At 37.0% G+C, this 21,788-nt stretch overlaps 1 protein-coding gene across 3 annotated transcripts in view; it reads right to left on the minus strand.

Moving 5' to 3' along the window:
* Positions 1–21,788, minus strand: part of LOC134530274 (zinc finger protein 346-like) — a 54,618-nt gene that overhangs the window by 24,129 nt on the left and 8,701 nt on the right. For 2 of the 3 annotated variants that reach the window (XM_063364978.1, XM_063364980.1), the window contains exons 3-6: positions 20,730–20,833; positions 10,923–11,063; positions 10,230–10,339; positions 7,028–7,087 (exon numbers count right to left, since the gene is read on the minus strand). In XM_063364978.1, coding sequence (XP_063221048.1) covers positions 7,028–7,087; positions 10,230–10,339; positions 10,923–11,063; positions 20,730–20,833 — 415 coding nt within the window. Of the gene's footprint in view, positions 1–7,027; positions 7,088–10,229; positions 10,340–10,922; positions 11,064–20,729; positions 20,834–21,788 lie in introns of those variants that run through there. The other variant, XM_063364979.1, reaches the window with a different exon arrangement.

Raw genomic sequence — 21,788 nt, forward strand, 5'->3', positions numbered from 1 at the left:
GAGAGAGAAGAGGCGGTAAGCTTCTTTGTCAGTCTATAAAAACTAGCACTGCAGTTTACCGCAAGGCTGCTGGAGGAATATAAAAAGTGCTCTTAAAAACACCAGCGATAGCTGCAGTTTTGTCATGGTATGTTCAGTTGAAAGCGTGGGAAACCTCGTTCAGTAAAAATGATTCGACACAGTTGCGTCATGAACCTTGACACGTTAATTGTCGGTGGGTGTCAGTTCACGAGACATTTACAAAGGAAAGAGGGAGGGAAAACTGTCAAACAGTGCCATAAGGCCTCACACACACACACACACACACACACTCTCTCTCTCTCTCTCTCTCTCTCTCGTGCTCACTCTATGGCTGGTTTAATTTTTGAGTTTCCCCTTCACTTCACGTCAACGCAGCGCAGCAGACACGGTACACTTAAAATAACTGTGCGGTTCACGGAACTTCACACGGCTGCTGAGATATTCTGATAAAAGATTTATACTTACTCGCGGAACAATATAATAATTATTTTTTTAAAAGTAGCTTGGCTTCTGGGTTGTAGCCACGTCCAAGGCGAATATAACACCAATGTTTCGTTCGACATTGCAGTCGCCATTATCAGGTTCTTCTATCAAGTTGTTCTGCCTTTATTACTATGACCTCAGAGGAGTGTTTCCTGATTAACTGCAGCTGTAGACAAATTACAGCCTTCCTTTCGTCTGGTTGGCCTGTTGGTTTGATCAATCAACAGCTAAAGAAAAAGATCTTCCTAATAAAGTCATTATTCCTTAAGTCAAAGGAATTTCAGACCAAGTGGCAAGAATTCTTAGGAAGCATGAAATTCATACAATTCTTAAACCTATAAACAAGATTGACATCTGTGAAAGAGAAATCTCCTACCAAAAACCTAGCTGGTGTGTACAAGATTCCATGTTGCTGTGGCAAGGTATATATAGGACAAACTGGCAGATGAATAATCACAAGGGTTAAAGAACAAATCAGTGACTATAAACATGAAAACCCACAATCAGCTACAGCAAAACACACTCCTTATAAACCAGACACAGCACTGATTTCGACCAATTCCACACCATAGCCAACATCCGACAATACAAGAAAAGATACATTTGAGAATCAGTAAAAATATTAAAAACACCCAGCAAACAAAAATATGGCTACCAATTAAGCATAATATGGAATCCACTCTTCACAAAACCTAAAAACCTAGCTCTGCATCTAAAAAAAGACAGGTCGCCTCTGGTTGGCCAAACAGCTCAGCCAATCAGAAGAGAAGAGGCCACTTATTTGCTAGCAACCCCAACCAATCACAGAAGCTTAGCTCCAATTGGCTAAACCAACAGGCCAACCAGATGAAAGGAAGGCTGTGATTGGCCCACAGCTCCAGCCAATCGGGAAACACTCCTCTCAGGCGAGAGTATTAAAGGCAGAAGAACTTGCAATAACCTCAGTAGGTAACTCCATCCTGATGATGGTACTGCAATGTCGACCGAAACATCGGTGATATATTCGCCTTGGACGCGGCTACAACCCAGAAGCCAAGCTACTTCCGACAATGGCCGTGAAAGCCTGCGATCTTTATTAATTGATTAACCCAAAATTAACATATGGATATGGGTTGCAGTACATTTTTTTACACTAAAAATTGGCAAACAATATGTGACCCATAAACGGTAAATATGAACTGATGAGCAAATATCTGTTGGAAATATATTTACACAATTCAATATATAGTCTCATCCCTAAAATCATCATCTTTCATAAACACGAGCTTCAAATTATTGTGTCTGTTGCCTATTTGTATGCAACTGTCATGTGTGATATAAGACTGCTATTCATCTACTTTATTTTCATGGCCGCAAACCTGAAGGAGTATTCTTTCTTTTCTTGAAGTAGGTTAAATCAAGTAGAATTCAGATAAAAATTATAAATAACAAACTCCTTAAGTTTGACATAATAACAATAAGTAATGAAATTATTAGTTAGCTGTTTCTCCTAATGTGAATAAGAAATGTAGTGAAAATAACAGTTTTGCTCCTTTTGGGCTCAATACTAATTTACATTAAAAAAAAAAACTATGGTGTAAGACAGAGCTTTATTGGGCTAATTCCTACTCAGTTTGAGTACTGATTTGCTTAATTAATATATGCATATATAAAACTTGTGACTTGTGAGTTAGGCTTGCATTCCAACACCTACTCTATCTGCTATTCTCTTCTCTGTGCAGATAATTAAAAACTTTATTATTTCAGTTAATCATAACAAATGTAGCACTTTTAGACAGATGGACTAAGTGAAAGCCCTGATGATGAGAAAAGACTGCAAAAAAAAAAAATCCATGCTGACTTGCATACTGAACAATACATTCTCACCCCACTGCCAATATACACGCAACACTGAAATACAAAAACAAATGGTAAAACGTGTACACCTATCCTTGAGCTGATGAAACACTACAGTATTTCTCCATGAAAAAAAAAAAATTCATAATGTACAACTTCTGCCCAAAAGACGTACATTCCCAGCTTTATCGCTTTGACCTGGATACGTTATAAAATAACAGAAGCCAGACAGTAATTTCTTCCAACATCACCTGCACTGGCCTCCAAAACAGCATCACCGTAAACACAGACTGGCATTCAAAATAAGTAGTAGCAGCCTCGGCCCGATAAGCGCTACTGAAGAAATGACCGCATCACGTCAACAGGCCAAATTTAACACACGAACGCCTTTAATTCACGGGCAGGAAGGATTGGGATGGGGCTGGGGGTCTCCATGACACTGGTTCCCCTCCCTAACCCGCCCAACAGCATGCCACCTCAAGGCGGGTGACAGGCGGTTCTTGCACGCCGGCAGTCGTCGGGTGCGCCAGCGGCGTTGCTGCCAGAAGTCGGCAGTGGCGAGCGCACTCCGTGGCAACCACCGGCGCCTAACAACCACTGCTGGACACATCAAAGTGAACGGTCCACATGGAACCGATGCACAAAACTGCTCTCGCGCAGCGGCAAACAAGTCCACAACACACAACTGTTAAAGAAGTAATAAAGACAATAAAAAATAATCATGATGAATAAATATATAGTAGAACCTTATTTTTACGTACACAGGATTTACGAATTCTCAGGATTAACGCGTTGTTTTAACTTGCACCGTAATTTTCCCTTTAGTACTAATGCATTACTATCCCGCTTTATGTGAAAGTATTCCCCGTAATTTACATTGCAACAGCACTGCATTTAATAGCTAACCACTAGAAAAGCTTAAATGGGACAATAAAAGTTGAAAGCGAATAGTGTTAACTTTATTATATGTTACTGCGTGTGCTTGTGGTAATGGCAGCTTCGTTTGCCATTGTAAACAACTTAAATGTTTTCGTGCCACTGCCATGGTTAACCATACAGCCATGAACCAAAACTTTGGTGATGTGAATGTGAAAATTAATTTCATGTTGATTTTTCTCCCCTTTAAACTTTGATGTATGAAACTAAAGTAGTATAAAGGAGATTTTACATAAACAAACAGTGGATTACTGTACCCTTATTAAAATAAGTTTTAAAGCAACGTACCAAATTCTTGTAAATATGGCATCTTTGTTAATGTTCGGTGATGTTCATTTTACCACATCAAAAATATTTTGGAAAGACATTGGCATCACTGAATTTGCCAACAATACAACAAAAACATTTTTATATCTTTTTCTGTCCCAAAACGTAAACAATTGTTTTGAAAGTACATAGTTGTGTTCATTTAATACAATTATTTCTGATAAAAACCTTACATTAATTACAGTGAAACCCTGATTATCCGTTTTCCAATGGACCATGAGTAAAAAACGGATAATCCAGGAAATCCTACAATGTGGGAACACACTCTAAAGTTACCAAATGCACAATGTATGTACTATTGCAAAAACTTTCAGTGAATCAGTTAGGTATTTCCATAAACTGACACCAGCAGCACACTGTATATACACTTTTCATGGGGACAAAGTAAAAAAGTGTAAAAATCGGGAAAGTGTAAATAAAGGGAAAAGTAAGAAATACGTTAAAGTTAATATTAAAAGATTGTTTATTAGAGCTGCAATAATTAATATGTATCAAAGGGATAATCAGTTAAATTATATAGATCATAACTATCCCACACGACATAGACAGAATATAAATTTACAAATCCCTCAATTTCATAAAACAATATCTCAGAGATCTTTAGAATTTTTGCTTCCAAAAATTGTTGTTATTCTTCCTGCAAAACTAAAAACCAAAAATTATTTTCAAATGAAAAAATATGTTAATATTTGGCTACATAATTTAACTGATGAAGAGATGGCTTTAGTATTTAAGTAAGTTTTATATATTGTTATAACTTTGTACCTGTACTTTACTTAAATACTAATTTTTATTTAATTGAATTTTCATTTATTCATGTAACAATTATATAATTTATACTTTTTTGTTTATACATAATATTGAATTTTAATAATTTGCTCTTTTTAACTTTCATATTTATATAACTAATGTAATATTTTATATATTTATTTCTCAGCTATTATACATTTACAAATGTTTACAATCGTCAAAATACCGCATGTAATTTAAAGTGACTAGATGCACTCACATACAAGCTTGCTTTCGTGAGTGCTAAATTTCCTGGTTAATTAAGTGAATATTGTCAACAAAGTGTAAAAAAAAATGGGAAATAAATTATTATTATTAATTAAAATACAGTCGCATCATGCAGCGCTAATAACAAATGCAGGCTACATTACACATACGCATTGCACCACAGTAAAAAAATTTTAAATAAAAGGGCCGCAAATTGGACATTTACCGTCAATAGCGCGCCGTGCGCGGAGAAAGGTCATCGTACTCAATCAGCTGTTATGGCGCGACGTACCCGCCGGCTGGCTCTCTCTGTTGTCTGAGCTGCGCATGCGCAGTATAACTCACTCAACGCTCCGCCCAGACTCGTGACGTTCCATCAGCAGTCAGCCAATAGATGCGAGCTTAGCGGAAAAAAATATAAGCTCCACCTCCCGTGTACCAGTTTTGTCCAGTTCTAATACCAGTTTATTGGTATACGTACCAGTTTTCTCGCTGCCGTGACGTGTTCAAGTTTACGTTCACCTTGATTTCTTGATACCAATAATTAATTATTTACGATCCCCAGATATAAATGGTTAGTTTAAAAAATATGCGTCAACTGTACAATACTTCCGAAATTATAAAATACGTTTAAAACAGTTACCAAGACTCCGCTCATTTTATCTAGTGAGGTTTATGTCTCGTACCAGTATTTCGGCTAAGTTGTGACATAAATATAGTAACAGAACGTTTATAAATTCGTGAGTTTACGTTTTTCCCGAGTACATTTTAGATTGCCTCCTGCTATAATTACTCGGACTTTTACACACCTAGGCTTAAATTATTATATGTTTAGAAATAAAAGCAACTTTTCATGTTATAAAATATGTTTATTTTGCGATTTAAAATGTTCACTGCCGACTATAAAAGTTACGTTTTTCACAATGTTTTTAGGCCTACTATCGTTGTTACGTGATGTAAATAGCGGGATGGATTAGATTTTTGAGACGTAATTCGCGTGAAAGTATTGTATTGGATTAAATGGGAACCAAACGGGACCTGAAGAATATAGTGCAAATAACGGGAAAACGTAAATAACGGTAACGTAAATAAGGGGTTTCACTACTTCCTTAATTTTTTTAAATGAACAAAATGTGCCATCCACTGGGATGTTTGATGCCCGAACTTGCTGGAACCAAGAAAACAAAACTTTCTCAAGCTCACTGTATTTCGACTGTCTTGCCATTTTCCGTTTTTTTGAAGACTGGCCGAACTGACTTGCTTGTTTCCGAATCTCATTTCTTCTAGCGAAGATAGAATTAAGAGTCGATGGAGGAATACCATAGCGCTTTGCCAAATCAACCCGTTTTTCGCCTGGATTTTTTTCAACGGCATTTATAATTTCTAAACGCTCTTTAATGGTTTTAACCTCTTTTGTAGGCCGATACATATCAATGAACCTTTACAAATTTCACACGTGCATTAGAGTTAAATGCGTAAAGCTAATTTACCGTAAACAAAGAAAATCTCGCGTATATACGGCCGGCCACGGAAACACTAGGATGAACAATTTCGTCTATGTTTCTCGCAGGATTTCACTGCCGCTAAATAGAAACGTGTTTACGTTGGGCTAGTATGTACAGTATATCGACCACGGTTATATTGTTGTGTCGATCATCGCACAAAGCAAGAACTATCGTGCGAGCGTTAGCTTTCGTCTGTTGTTTTATCGAAGTTGGTGAACCTGTTAGCAACAGCGTCATGCTCACTTTATTCGTTTTCTTTTAGTAATGGCCGCCATATGTAAATATTGGTATTGCGTGTCGTGTAGACACGCGTAAACTGGAATATTTCTTGGGAATTTGAATGTGAAATCGGTAAAAAGCCTGTAAAGTTCAACCCGTTAAACCGGGTTAAAAAATATTCGTAAACGATGGAAACGGGATTTTTTTAACATTGTTCTTGCGGGATTTTTTCGGGACCACGGACATTGAACAATAAAACCGGGAAATTCTACAATGCGGGAACGAATAAACGAGGTTTCACTGTACATGTAAACATGCGGTTATACACAAATTCATTGTGCAAGAAAATCATACCATGAAAAGTGGACATTTTTAGATATTTCAACATTCACATCTCTTACTCAAGAACAGAAATTTTCATGTCCAACTTTAAACAATTGTTTATTAGTGCAAGACTGAATGGATTTATTGTTTTCACCATATGAGATAATCAAGTTATAGTTAATATATAAAAACTTAAGCATCTCTTGATATTTTATTTAGTCTAGTGTATGTCTGCTTAATGTTTCCATAATGGTAAGAATAAAAATTTTGTTAACATTTCCTCTTTTTACGTTTTCCTGGTTTTCACGTAATTTTTTCCTGGTCCCTTGAAATATGTAAAAATGAGGTTATACTGTATAACATATTTTTCTAGTACTCACACGGGCATTAGAGAAATCAATGAAGTTGTGACTCTGGCATGGCTTAGATGGCTCTGCAAGCTGAAACATGGGCAAACAACCAAGTGAAAAGCCAAATGTTCAAAATCTCAAGATAAAAAATCTTATTCAATGCAAGTAATTGATAGTCTTTATTTAACTAAGCTGGATAAAAATAACACAGAAAATATTTATATTGTATTAATATAGTAGGGCCGCGACGTCTTGGCGGGTCGACTCCCTAGAGCTCAGCGACCTTGTAATCGACACGTCCCGCCTTGTCTGCTCTGCAGATAACAACGGCCTGGAAGTCTTCATGCCGTTCCGAAAACATTGGTCGAGAACAATCTCACGTACGGTGCAACACAGCGCAGATCTTAATGATACAAAGATGCGATAATGCTTTACGGTAATTTATTATTTAAAGGTAGTGCACCATTTGCTCTACTGGGCAGCTTAGTTAAACATAGTTAAACATAGCTATACAATTCTTTAAAGTTAAGAACTAAATTTGTAACTGTGGGTTGCTGTAGGAAACACAATTAATTAAGACTTGCATGTAACTCCCTCGCTGATGCTTACTTTTCCATTTGGTTTGGCTGAAATGTGAAGACGATCGACATGACACTTTCACGCACTTCAAGAACCTTACCACTTTTATGCACACGGGTTGGTATTTTTTCCATAACAGCACTCTGAAAGAACCATTTTAGTCATTTAGAGGGGGCCGAAAACCATATTTATAACAAACCATCCTCGCGTATTTTATAGTTCCCTGTTGTGCTTGCTTTATAAACAAGAGAGGCTCCGGGAAGGAAGCCTTGCGTAGAACCAGCGCTTACAACTAACTATCAGTCTGTGCGCTGCATTTGCTGTTGCCATTACCTACACCTTCAACGTCACCTTTCTTTTGCCAACATTTCTGAAAGGTTAAATTAGTGTCAACCCAGGATTCATCCATGTCAAATATCTTCTTCCCAGCCTCCCTGCACTGTTTCATCTGAGTCAGGTACTGTGATCGCCAAGCAACGTCAGATCTTTCGAGAAGAAGAATTCGCTTATTTTGGCTTCTTTTCCACACAAAACCCATTTCTTTGAGTATTTTACGCAGCGATGTCTTTCCCTAACTCCATCCGATTTTTTCTTTCAAAACTGGCAGTAGTTTCCTTTTTTGTCGTTTTTTTACTGCATAAAATTCGTGGCTAGTGTCTCTGATCACTCGTCTATCAAAGTCATCAACTGACAACAAACGTTTCCCAGTTTTTTTTTTTTTTGGCTTGAAATGAATAATTAAACATGAGAGGCTGTTTAACGGTCAAATAAAGGAGTGATATATATATATATATATATGTAAATATAAACATATAAATTGTAAATAAATAATGTATTAATATAATATACATTAATATATATAATAAAATCATATATATCATAAAATATATAATGCAATATATAATGTATATAATGTAATATAATATCATGTAATATAATGCAATATAATGTGTAGCAATATCGGCTACACTTGTAGATAAAAAATATTCTAACAAGCGGTGCAGAAAGTTTGGAAAATTGCCAAATGCAAAACAAACAAACCGCGGGTGAAATTACGGGGAATGCGTTGAAAAACTTATAATGTTGTTGTTTGTTTTTTATTTGGCGTCTCTCTGTTGTGTTTTCGGATGCGCGAAACTGATCTTTGGCTTATACCTGTGTATCGCGCAGCTCTTTCGGTTACATTTGTTAGAGGTACTAGCAGACATTTGTTGGCAGCTTCTTCATCACAACACTGGATTACACTACTTATAATTTCCCTCTCCCCACTATGTATTACTTTATTGTATCTTGAACATCCTGCGTCGGGCTCCATTGTTCACTTCAGACTGAGAGCGTGGCACCTGATGTTTTTGCTATGAACCGCATAGCGGCTGATGTGCGCGCGCAGCTGCTTCCCCTCTCATTTACTCTTCCCCGCTTCCCCGCAAAACGACACGCCAAGACGTCGCGGCCCTACAGTATCTTTACATGCAACAACTTACCTGAAATACATTGATAGACTAAAAATAAATGACAAAAAATTATCAAGAATCTTAATGAATATTGGCAAATATTTCTCCTGAACACAAGTAAATACTGCAGCAGGTGGAAAATATTTTCTCTAAAATACAACATGAAAATTTTTAAAATTTGGCAAAAGCGGCACCCAGTGTAAGCGAGGCCGTATTCAAGCCCGTCAACTGGATTTAAAGCACAGTAGAAATAAAGCTGTGAAATCGCCTAGGCAAAACTGGTAAAAATACAGACACAAAGAAAGGAGACTGGCCCAGGGGGTCCATGTCACACTACTTCCAAGAGTTCGTCGCTGGACTTGGCACAAGTGATTGTCCAAGCGAGCGTAGTACACCGCTGCGCTGCTGATAAGCATGTTAGTCCAGGGCGGATCAACTAATTTGAAGAGGAGAATGAGACTTGGGCAGTAAAAAGTGTGCGACGAGTGAAAGTGTCGTGGGTCAAGGAAGGAGCGACCAGTCGGTTTTCGGAATGAGGCGAACTGACGGTGCAAGTAGGTGATACACGTCAAGGACTCCGGAAGTCATCATCCGCAGTCTGTGAGTACCACCATTCCCACTACCTACGTTGAATGAGGAAGCTTTCAGAGCAGACCAGCGGACCCAGCAGCAGAAGAAAGTGGGCGTCTCCAAACAGGGGTGACCACTATCAGACCATCGCAGCGTTCAAGACAGCCCTGTTGACACCTACAGCGAGTTCGGCCCCCGCAGTACCGAGTTTATAAGAGAAAAGGTGAGTACTCCATCCAACATACCACACCTCTTGTACGATCATATTACATTACTTGTGGTACTATAAGAAAAGATTGCAAAATTAATTTAATAGGCCCGTGTCATGGGCGGATAACATTAATACTATTAGTGAGTGCCAGTCTTGCGTCTAATAAAATCTATGTTGAGTCAAGTCAGTGCAAATCTGTTAATTTGCTTTAGAACCCTCAGTGTAGATTGAATGAGCTGAATGAGCTGACTTAACTTAGCTAAAAATTACTTGCTTGCCAGCTGGTCTAGTGTATGCTGAAGATGTGGCTAATGCGAATTCTTTATTTACTTTCTAAGTTGCCACAAGCCAAGTGACCACCAACAAGTACACAACTTTCATGTAAAACTTAGTGAATAGATTGGAGTGAAACACTTACTATTTTTTCATGTTTTCCATGTGCTGTTTTGTTTCGTTATGTTGCTTCACAGCTAGAGGAGAAATTTTCACATTGCATTCTTTGCACGTCCTAGGACCAATGCTATCAATCTGAAACATTAAAACAGCCAAACCACACAATAAAGTGTTGGATCATGGACATTCTAATGGAGCAATATCCAAATTTAAACATAAAGGAGAAAATATTATGGTAATACAATGGTTAAATGAAAACCAACACAAACAGCTAAGAATATGATATCACTACATGACTGAGCTAGTGTATCACTTGCATTCTGGGATTTATTAGTTCCAATTGCAGTGAAATAATAATTTTAAAAGCTTAAGGAACAATCTATGAAAATAATTTACTACTTAGTATTACATAATGAAATTAGAAATTATTAGTGCAATTAATCATATTATATTAAAAAACTGAGTTCAAATGAAACACACCAAATAGAGTTAAAATTTACTAAAGAAATTTTTAGTAAGCAACATGGTTAATGTGCCGAAAACAACTGGATTTTCCTTTTTTGAGGATTCTTTACAGATAAAAAAACCTTTCAAGAAGTGTTACTTGAAATTAATTCCTGAGGTTAATCAGTACAACAGGATTGTTTACATCCATAAGTGGGAAATGTGAAAGTATACCGAAATGACAGCACCATACAGACGAAAGATAGCAACAAACCCTCGCATTGCAGGCCATCTTCAGCCAGTGTTCAGGTACCGGCTTTCCTTCACGTTCACTCCACATCTTCAAGTGGAGCTTTGCTCTCTTCACATGCTGCTTGCCGCTGTAGTGGACTTTTGCTTGACTTTCGTTGGGCAGCTGAACACATAACAGAGTTATAATTACTGACCAATGGGACGCGCACCAAATTTGCCAACAACCCCACAGCCAATCCAGAGTAACCATGCTGAAGAGTTTCCTCCCGAAACTAGCAAAATGTTTGTTGTATTCACTAACATTTTAAAGATAAACTTGTACTGTAACACTGTGCTGTGATTGGTCGGTTGGGCCACATGATCACCTCACTCATTTGTAAGGGAAGGTAATCACGACGTCCTACTAGTCGTCGCAAGTTCATTGTGCCACCCGGTAGCATCGGACGGCAACTCACAAAAATATGCAAAAAGTAAGGTAGAACTGGACAATATACTGAATGATAGTCTGAGCCAGACTGCCACTAACTTTTCTACAACAGCTTAAAATCTAGACTTTTTGACTACAGGAGACAGCACAGCATCCGGTCCAAGACAACTGAGTTACTTAAAATGTAACATGAAGCAATCACCCCCAGAAACAGGAAGTGCCCTGGTTGTACCTAGTTAAAAGACATGGGACATTATTGTCAGTGAATTGTGCTTAAAAATTTTAATTTTTTTTTTGACACTGTACAGGGCAAAAATAAAATTCTTTGGAGTGTATTTGTAACTTATTGACTTCCCACAGAACAGTGTGCCAGAATATTGGACAACTAACTTAAAAAATTTAATTAATCAATATCAATCAAAATAAATTATTTTAACTCCTGTTATAAATAAACTCATTCTACACTAAAGAAACAAACCTCAAATCTCAAAATAAGTATGAGTTTGATGTTTGAACTGTGACTATTGGATTGTCCAAATCACACAATCGGATATGTAACCATTTCAGAAGAATTTTTTAACTTTTCATTTAATATCGAATAACAAAAAATTTCAAGGTTTGGTTTAACTTGTTATTATCAGATTGCTTTGCTGGGCTGTTTTGATGTGTAAAAAAAAGTGCCCCACGTTGTAAGCTATAAGTTAAGTGACGGATCTACAGGCTAGCAATAGTCAAACTGTGTCAATATTTGAATTGGGGGGGGGGGGGGGGGGGGGGGGGTGGAACTTGCAAAATTAACTTGGAACGGCAGGTAGTGAACTCTATGACAGTTCACGAATACTGATGAGGTTTAATTTACGAAAAATTTGTTTCAATAAAAGAGATCAAAATAAAATTTGTAAATTTATTATTCTTCCTCAAAAATGCAAATATCCATCATTACATAATTTAGATACTTTGCTACAGCACAATGTAACTTTACCACTTGATGATACAAAAAAATTCAGAAATATAGTTTAAAAAATATCCAGATCTCGAAGATAATATTTCACAGCTGCTTCAGAACACATGTCTTTGGGTGACAACAAAGTTCCACCATTGGGTCAGTATGAGCTACAAAAACCTACACTTGTGATCAAATGAAATTCTATATAAACAGCCTGAATGTTATTACTTCTAGGTAGAGCCCAGACCACAAAGCTTAAATTTGCTACAACCTACATTTGAATTATTTTTTGTGAGCCACCAACGGTGCGACCTACTCTGGTAACACGGGAGCGAAGACTAAAGAGACGACGCAGATACAACCGTCAATACAGAGAGGAGGTACTCACATGTTCCCAACATCCAATCACAAACAAGCTCTAACAAACTAGTCAATCACGGCACTTCTTATATTAGAGAAATGTCTGTATTGTTTTGTAGTAAAACTACTATGCCAATGCTTAGTATTTTATGACTGGTTAAAAAAAACCTTTCTACTACATATATAGCTAAAGCTGCAGATATGTGCCAAATCGCTGAACACCAGCTATTTTTCACATCATAATACGAGGGCTATTCAAAAAGCAAGCTCCGTTTGGTCATTAAAAAAAATAAACTCGTGGGAAAAAGTTTTGATTGGCAGTTTTAGTTTACTACAAACTTACTTTACATTTTCACAATTTTCTCAGTGTTGCACCAGTTTCTTTAACCCCTCTGCACAGAAATTCCCCGACTGAAAATTAAAATTGTTGACAATGGTATTTTGTAAATTTTGCTGTAATTGTTGACCTACTTTTCACTGAATCAACCAAAATGATGCCTTTTTCATCCCAAAAACGGTAGCCATTATTTTTCGACTTGAGTACGGAGACTGCTTAAACGTTTTTCCGGAGATGTTTACCAAGAGCCTGTATATATGCTACACGCATTGCACAACCAAAGTCCATTATGCCTATGGCCAAGGCATACGTTCCATTACCCAATACCCTCCTGGAGTGGGGATGGAAAACCACCCCTAGAACAGGCAGCTGGGATTGAGCCCACACGACCTACAGAATATGAGTCAAACCTCTTCATGATATGTATGCTTCAAGTTTATTCTCCCCAACTCACAGTAGCTTTACAACTCAGAATTTATATATATATATATATATATTTATTTTTTTTACTTGGACTTAACATATTATTAACAGCGAGGTGAGTAGAGATGGATAAACTCAACAACACAGTTCAAGGAACCAGGGAAAGAAACTGGTCACAGCCTACGATAATGAAAATAAACCATCACAGTTAATTCAGAAAACCGTGGAAAACGGTCACAACAAAATGGCTGGAACAGGACTACACCTGAGTCCTCTGAAATCTGAGTCAAGTGTATTATCCCTGCACCACCTTGCGCAATAGATGACATGAAGCCATATCATTCATCTAGCTCCACAAGTTCATCATTTTGAGGGGTTGTCAATATCTAAATTTGGACATAGTGGAATGTATAGTGTTATGTTGCACTAGGAAAAAACACATCATACCATTAAAAATGATAAATTGTATTTTTCCGAGACACTAAAATGTCTGAAATTCACTGGCAAGACAGAGAGTAGTATTGTGAAAACAGGCGGTAGTTCCACAATATCACACAGAAAATATTGGGACATCGAATTCTTTGAAGATGTGACATGCAAAGAAGTCGTATGTCTAGTCTCTGCAATAGCTTTTGCTTATTTCCAGCACATATGAGGTCCTTTGTGAACCTTGTTGTCTTCGCTGGCAGGGTGCAACAGTCCAAAGACGAAACTGAAGTGTTAAGTCTAGTTGTTAAATTTAACTCTGTAGAACATATCAGAACATCAAAGGAATCATGTGGAAAATGAATGACTTAGGGTGTACCATCATGTGGACTGTGAGGCCATTAAAGTAAACAAGGGATGAGATGAAAATATAGCATGGACTAGATGATTGGCGTGGGAAGAATGGGAGCACCTGAGAAAAACCACAGGCTCAATGCAAAATCTGTTATGTTTCCATTTCTACTTGCGAAATTTCAGTGTTGGATCCCTCTAGAATCAAAACAAGATTGCTTTTGTGGGAGAAGAGTACGCCAACCACACAACCAACAATGTAACAACATGGAAAAGATCTGCAAGTATACAGATTTGCAAAATACTCCAATATACTGTTCCCAAGGATGTTGAGAGGAAATGGCACTGAATAAACGTGTTTTAGCAATTTACACCATTATGAAAATATATATATAAAAAAGAGGTTGAGGAACAGAACTACTCATTCGCCACTCAGATATCTTAAACAGTTTTTATTAACTTGTACTTATTTTCTGAATCTCTGCACACTGTATGTGTGCCCAGGTAAGCGGAAACTCGAAAAAAAAAAGAAGGAAAAACCCCCTTACTTTTGCTGAGTAAATTCCTAAAAATATGACTATTCCTTTTAAAGTTTGAAAAAGAGGTCCTGGCAGAAATGAGACTTTCACCAACGCAAGTAACTAGGTCAAGTAAAAAGAAACTGGGAGGGAAAAAAACCACGAAAGAAACAAAATGGTAAGTAAGAACCAGGAGTTACCCAGGGCTGGCAAGTCAGGCAACTGCGGATGAACCTGTCCCTGTACTTTCATCACAGACACACCTATAATGTCAAATGTTTGTTATTAAATTGTAGACCCCTAATTATTATGTAATGTGAATCTATTTTATTCAAATTTGAATAAGAATATAAAATATCAAAATGCTTTTAGATAAATTAGCAAAACCATCATAGAAAATTAAGTTTTCTAGGTTGGCTAAAAAAATTGTTTTACATACTTTATATTTTAAATGTTTTTGAGGAAATACCTCTAACCCAACACACACCACCTTTTCTCTGGGACATATTCCATACCACCCAGACCCCTTGGTAAAATCTCTCTCCAAAATATAAGGTTCTTGCAAAGTCTAGGACTGCCACAGGTATTGTGAATGTATAAATGCCTACGTAAGGTAAGACCAGATAAAAATTTCTATCATGTCATCTCTTTTTCTTATTACAAAACTGTACTAAAATGTTAATTTCATTATTTTTAAATTGAAACCAAATGTTAACAAAAATGTAATTTAACTTACAATATTCAATTAAACAATATTAATTATTGACAATCTATAAATAGTATAAAACAAAGTCACTATCCAAATCAGTCTCTATTCACTTACTTCTTCTAAACTACAGAATGGATTTTGATGCAGTTTTCACCATTATTTAGAGAATTGTTTTCGAGAAAGACACTTCGGTATAATCTACCAGTTTGACGCGGCTCAACATGGAAAGCCAAGACAGTTTATTATTAACAATTTATTTGATGCCGGAAACAATTATGTTCAGATGTGAATCAACATGCCTGCATTAAAAGAATTTAATCAAATAGTTTTGTTACATTACTTCACCACCAAAATCTTAAAAAAATTTCTAAGTCCAACTTAACATTTAAAAAAAATGTATCGCAAGATAGGCATGGCTTCTTTAAACCATGGCCCTTCAAACATTTTTTTATCATAATATTCTGTGTGAAATGTCCTCAGAATAACATAATTCAACTTCCTAACCATTGAAAATTTACCCAAACATTATATGGATGTAACAACATTCCTTATATTCTCAAAAGTGATTAAGGTAAATGTTAGTAATACCTAGGGGCAGGAAAAATTAGTATCTTGCTATAGATGCTTTTTTTGTTTCAAATTACCACTTTGTATGATATTATTTTTTTTCTCTTCTAAATTTGAACATAAATGCCTTTTTGACTAATTTTCTAAATAAAGTCTTCTTCTCAGCTAAATAAGTTTAAAATGTCATTCATAAGTAAAAAAAAAAAATCCTTTTAAAAATGGCACATAACTGCTACGTATTTTTTGACAGTTTTAAAAATTTTGTATAAAATGTATCTATTCACACTTAGTAAAAAACAACCCAGTCTTGTAGACTTTCAGCGACCTGACTTGACTTATATTCGTACATGCACATGTATAATTATATTATTTTAATTTATGTCTGTCACTTAAGACTTTTCAGCACTTCAGTTAATACACAAACACAACAGGTCCACCATCTTTGCCGCAGATTTTCTCATCTTAAATACGAAAGGTGTACATTTGGCTAATAAGATGAAAACAAAATAGGCTGCACACTCTTGCATTTAGCTTTACGCTAGTGTGAGGTAAACCACAGCATGGACCACAGCAGTACATGTACTTGACCCATGTTGTGAACGTCTGGTTATCATTCTCTACACTAGTTTTTGTGACGATGCTTTGTGATATTGGCATGTCTCTGTGAAGCAGCCAAGTTAAATGCATCCAAGGTAACTTCAAAGTATCTGTCCAACCCAATTATTCTAGTTGAATTGTGAATTACTTTAAATTAAATGTGTGTCTTAATGTTTGCTAGCACATTGCACTACCAACTTTATAGGTAAAATAAGCATTCACCAATTTTTTTTTTGTTTAAATCTAGGTAAGTGTGAAAAAATAGTTTTTTTTTTTTTGGTACAAAACTGAACTGAACTTGATAGAGGTTTGTAGTTATTTCTATATATGTATAGTAGTTAGTTTACAAACGTTTGGAATGTAAATATTCAGTTTTAAATAAGTTGCATTAAAAATGATAATTTTATAATGATGGTAATTAAAAAAAAATAGATGCTAATTTTTCAAGCCCCTGTATGTAATACCCAAATACTTTAAATATATATGCCTAAAAGAGCTTTCTTTGATTCTTCTGGCATTAAAACACCTGCAACTGCAGCTACCACATACAGGGCTAGACTGAAATCTCAAAATAAATTATAATAATCCTAAGAGCATAGTATAATTTATTAAAACAGAGACACTTCAGAAACTAAATCCTCTCTCAACCACTTTGACATCGTCCTGGGCTGCACCCTCCTGAGCCCGATGTGCCACCTCCTCTCCCCTTACAAACTGCGAGCCCCCTCCTTCCACCACCACCCTCTACGACCGCCCGCCGAAGCGTGTGTGTGCGTGCGTTTGTCGGCCCGCGCCCGCCAATGTGACGTCAGTGCTGCGCTCCCAAGAGTTGCCGAGCGAGGCCGAGCAAGGACGAACGGGCAGTGAGTCGCGAGCGCTGCCAGAGGAAGGAGCTTCATGCACCTGCCGTCGTTCTCTGAGGTTTTCAGTGAGTCAAGGGGAAACGGGCCTCGCCACACACGGGCTACGTCACGGCCCTGGGAACAGAGTAGCCGGGTCCACATGCCCGTTATACAAGTGGTGGCGCCCTAAACCTCGACGAACACTTCAACCCCCCATCGCGGTAGCAACTTATCTATAGAATACAGCACCTAGGCCAGTACGAAATTACAATTTACGTGCTACTGTTTGTACCTGTAACTTTGCAGGGATGTGTTTCCGGACATTTGTTCTTGAACTAAAACCGCTTGTGTTGGAATTCCCTGTCGCCCAGTAAAATTACATCCAGGAGTTCCCAAAGATACTGTACATACATTATTATGCTTGATGTAAATAGCTTCAGAACTTTCTGATACAATTTACACAATTGGTGAGCTGAGTGGTTCATTCCTGAATAAACACTTAAGGATAGTGTTTATAAAATTATTTGGAAGTAAACTTTATATATTCCCCAAGTATGAAATATTTGTTTATTTTATACTTTTCAAGGCTACATCCTTTTTATAGTGTTTATCCCACTAAAACCATCAGTAGCCAACATTTTTATAATAAGAATTAGTTGCAACATAAATTACGTACCTGTGATAGCACACTGCTGGCAGAATATCCTCTTCCTGGTTGGTATCTTGTTTTCCAAATACAGGTGAAACTTCATCAAGATATTGAAAATTTATTTATCATTAAAACCAGACACGGGTAGGCCAACAATCCTTTGGTTGCTTTTTTCTTCCCCTTCGTGGGACATTGGGGAGACAGTCGGGACAACATTCTCAACTGACTAGCTGAGTGTGTGCACATTTTCATTCCTACTTATTCCTGAGACGGAAGTGTGAGCATGCTCGTGAAAATGGCCGACACACTTCTCTCACATGAGCTGATTTTGTGGTGCAAACACATGTGACTAATGTTGTGATGTGTCTCGTGAAGAACCAGCTTTAGAGAAGTCCCTCAAGTGTACACCAATGTTTAGTAAAGAATTTGCTGCTGTCTGTTTGAAGCTCTCCTGACACAAATGTATAAAAGTCAATGCTATCTTCAAGCTCAGAGATGGTAATTATTTCTCCAATTTATAAGCTCACAATATAAGAAACAGCCTAACTTCTTTCGTATTTTGTTCATTTCTATTAAAATCTGCTTTTTCCTGTTGCTTACTAAGATAAATATATTGGTTTCCATGTACATGAGTTTATCAAACTAGAAAAAAAGTAGATTTGGTGGGCCAGACTAAAAGGAACTCACCTTGGCGGGCAAGTACAATACAGACAGGGCAGATACTGCCTAAAAGCTTAATGTTCAGTGGAATATTCCGGAGACGGAGTTGCTGGAGTCGCTCTCTGCACAGCAATGCTTTACCCTTCGACCCAGACCAAACCATCTCTGGAGCAGTCTTGCATTAACCTCCCACAGCTACTTTGGCGACAGAGATCAGTACGTCTTGGAAGCGATAACTCATAACAAATCGCTGGTGATCAGAGAGTGTTAATGGGCTCAAACAGTGGTTCGCTTCAAGGAACAGCAGAGCATGCAGTAGCAACTATCACTATCGATGCAGCTTTCTACCCTGACTGTAGCCCGAACCCAGTGATCGGCAATGAACTCATTCATCATGTCCTGTGGGCAATCACAATTGAAAGTCTGAGTGGAGGCACCCTCTGGCCATGGCTTTTAAAGGAAATGAACATGTCTGATGACTCACTTCGCCTCTTGACAGCCCATTATACCACTACTGCTGAAGTGATCAATGTTAATCTTTTTTTTAGAGTCCTCCAGAGCAGTTAAAACTGTACTGTCTACAACATAAAATGTGACACAAATGTGCTAGTTGATGAATTGTGTTTGTTACCAATTTATTTTGTGAGTTTTAGCTATTCTTGATCATAACGTGTTCAAAATATCAATTTTTATGTAGTTAAAAGTGTTAATATGAATTTGAATAGTACACAACCAATCACAAAAGGAAAGGTATAAGCAAAAATAAGCTTGCAACTGTACTCATAACTAAATAAATCATGACAGTTGTTATTAAGTATTACAGCTTTAACTACTACTTTCCACAAAACAAAAAATGTATTTCACACAAACACAAATATTGCAACTAAAATTTATGTTTGTTATGCTTTATTCTGTCCATGTCATATGCCAAACCAAGGATCAAATGTATATGTGCAATGCCCTGGGGTGCAGCAAACCTCCAGTTTAACAGTACAGCCCCACTGCCATTACATTCTGCAATTTTCTAACTTCTAGCTGTGTCTTGAGACACGCATGAGGAAGTTGAACTGACTCATAGCTTATCCCGGCCATCTAACACCTGCTTTTCACTCTGCATATGACAGTCCATTGTGTGATAACATCACAGCAGTACCAAATGTCACGACAATAGTCCTTCTACTGCATTGCACCAAATACCTTGCCTGAACACATTTTATACTTTCACCTCATTTTGACACAGATCTTTGCATCACTTTTTACTAAGCATCAATTTTCTTGGATCAGCATTCAAATTCCATCACTTATCTGGGTCCGTGATGTCACCCTTTTCAAAACTCTACACACGTGACCTTTTAAAATAAACTATTTTGTATCTGGTTAAAAACATGTTTGAAATGTTATAGCCTTCTGAATTTGAATGCAATGCTACAAGAATATCAACATTTAACTATTAGGAAATAAGTAGTGTTAGTTTACTTTACATTTTGCATAGTTAACACCCCAACAAAAGTTTCTGTCACACACTCATGTAATCATGTGACTGCACATTCACTCAAACATATATGTGTAACTGCAGATGTACCCCATCATGGTATGTGTAAGGCTGCACACATGTGTAAATGTTCACATGAGACTACATGCACACTTGTGTGACATATTCTCATGTGACAACATGCAAACATGAGGCACTGCACAGACATGTGTGACTGCACATTCACATGAGTAAATGCACATGCCCACATGAGTATACATATTACACATGTGTGGCTGCACATGAACACACATGACTGCACGGGCACACATGAGAGAATACCTGTACACATACATGTGACCACATACATACTACATGACTGCACATTTAAATATGAGTGAATGCACTTGCACAGGTTTCTAATATCTTTTGTACATAATTTATTATCATTACTTAGAGATATTATTCTTGTGCCTTATAAATATTAAAACACAATCCCACAAATACATTGCAAATAGACTAAATAATATGAAATGCAAGACTCACCCTGCAGAAGCACATATCACATTTATTATTTTTGATCATGCTTGAGAGTTCTTCTGGGAGGGGAACCACCTCTTCAGCTGCATCTTTCATCGACACATCTTGTGCTGAAAAAAATAACAGTTTCATACAGATTTCCTCAAGAATTAAATACAGATGTAATATGTATTCCTCGACACCTCACCTATCAGAACCCAAATTATGTACCTTACAAACAGCTATACAATAATTTACATCTTACCTCCCATTATTTCACTACTCCTGTCTTCACTTAAATGGCATTACAATGCTGCAAACCATAGGCAATGCCAGCAAAATATCATAGCTTGGTTCCTGAAGTGCTAAGAGGTGGAAAATATTTTGGCAGAAAAAGTTCAATGTGAAGATTAAGTTGGTTTAGATTTTGGATTTCACTGACAACTTAAAAAATTTTTTTTACAATTTTTCTCAATCATTATACGATGCAAAAGGCTGATTTTCATTATGTGAGTGAATGTGTGTGCAGACCCTTAATTGGGTCTTATAACTTTCACATAATTTGTTTATTGAGTTTATTGTAACTATCTGGTAGAAAATATTTCTTTTTCTGTAAAATGATGAGTACTTATAAAAACAATGTTTTGTAGACACGCTTCCTTGAAAATTTGAACCTTGAAGCATTACATAATAAGTTTACTACTTAATTTTTTTCAATCAACAAAGTATAAATATGCACAAAAAATATGTCATTTTAGTGATAAAGTAAAGGTAGAGTAGAAAACTGGGTGGGGAGGCTTTCTGGGACATAGGAAATAGTGAGAATGGGGATGAAACGATAGGAGTAAGAAGTAACAGGGGTGCCATAGGAGTGTGTCCTGCTGTTCATAGTTATGATGAATGACTGAGGCAAAGGAACTGAATGTAGGCTGAGGTTGTTTGCAGATGACTGTGTATTGTATGAGATTCTGGGGAGGGGTGTTTGGACAACATGGAGAGCTGGTCAATGCCAAAAAGCATGGGAAATAAAAAAATAAAACGAAAAGCAGAGGAAGTTTGTGGTTGGAAGTGGCAGGAAATAAGGGA

The sequence above is a fragment of the Bacillus rossius genome, chromosome 3, assembly GCF_032445375.1.
Source record: "Bacillus rossius redtenbacheri isolate Brsri chromosome 3, Brsri_v3, whole genome shotgun sequence".
NCBI classification, from domain to species: Eukaryota; Metazoa; Arthropoda; class Insecta; order Phasmatodea; family Bacillidae; genus Bacillus; species Bacillus rossius.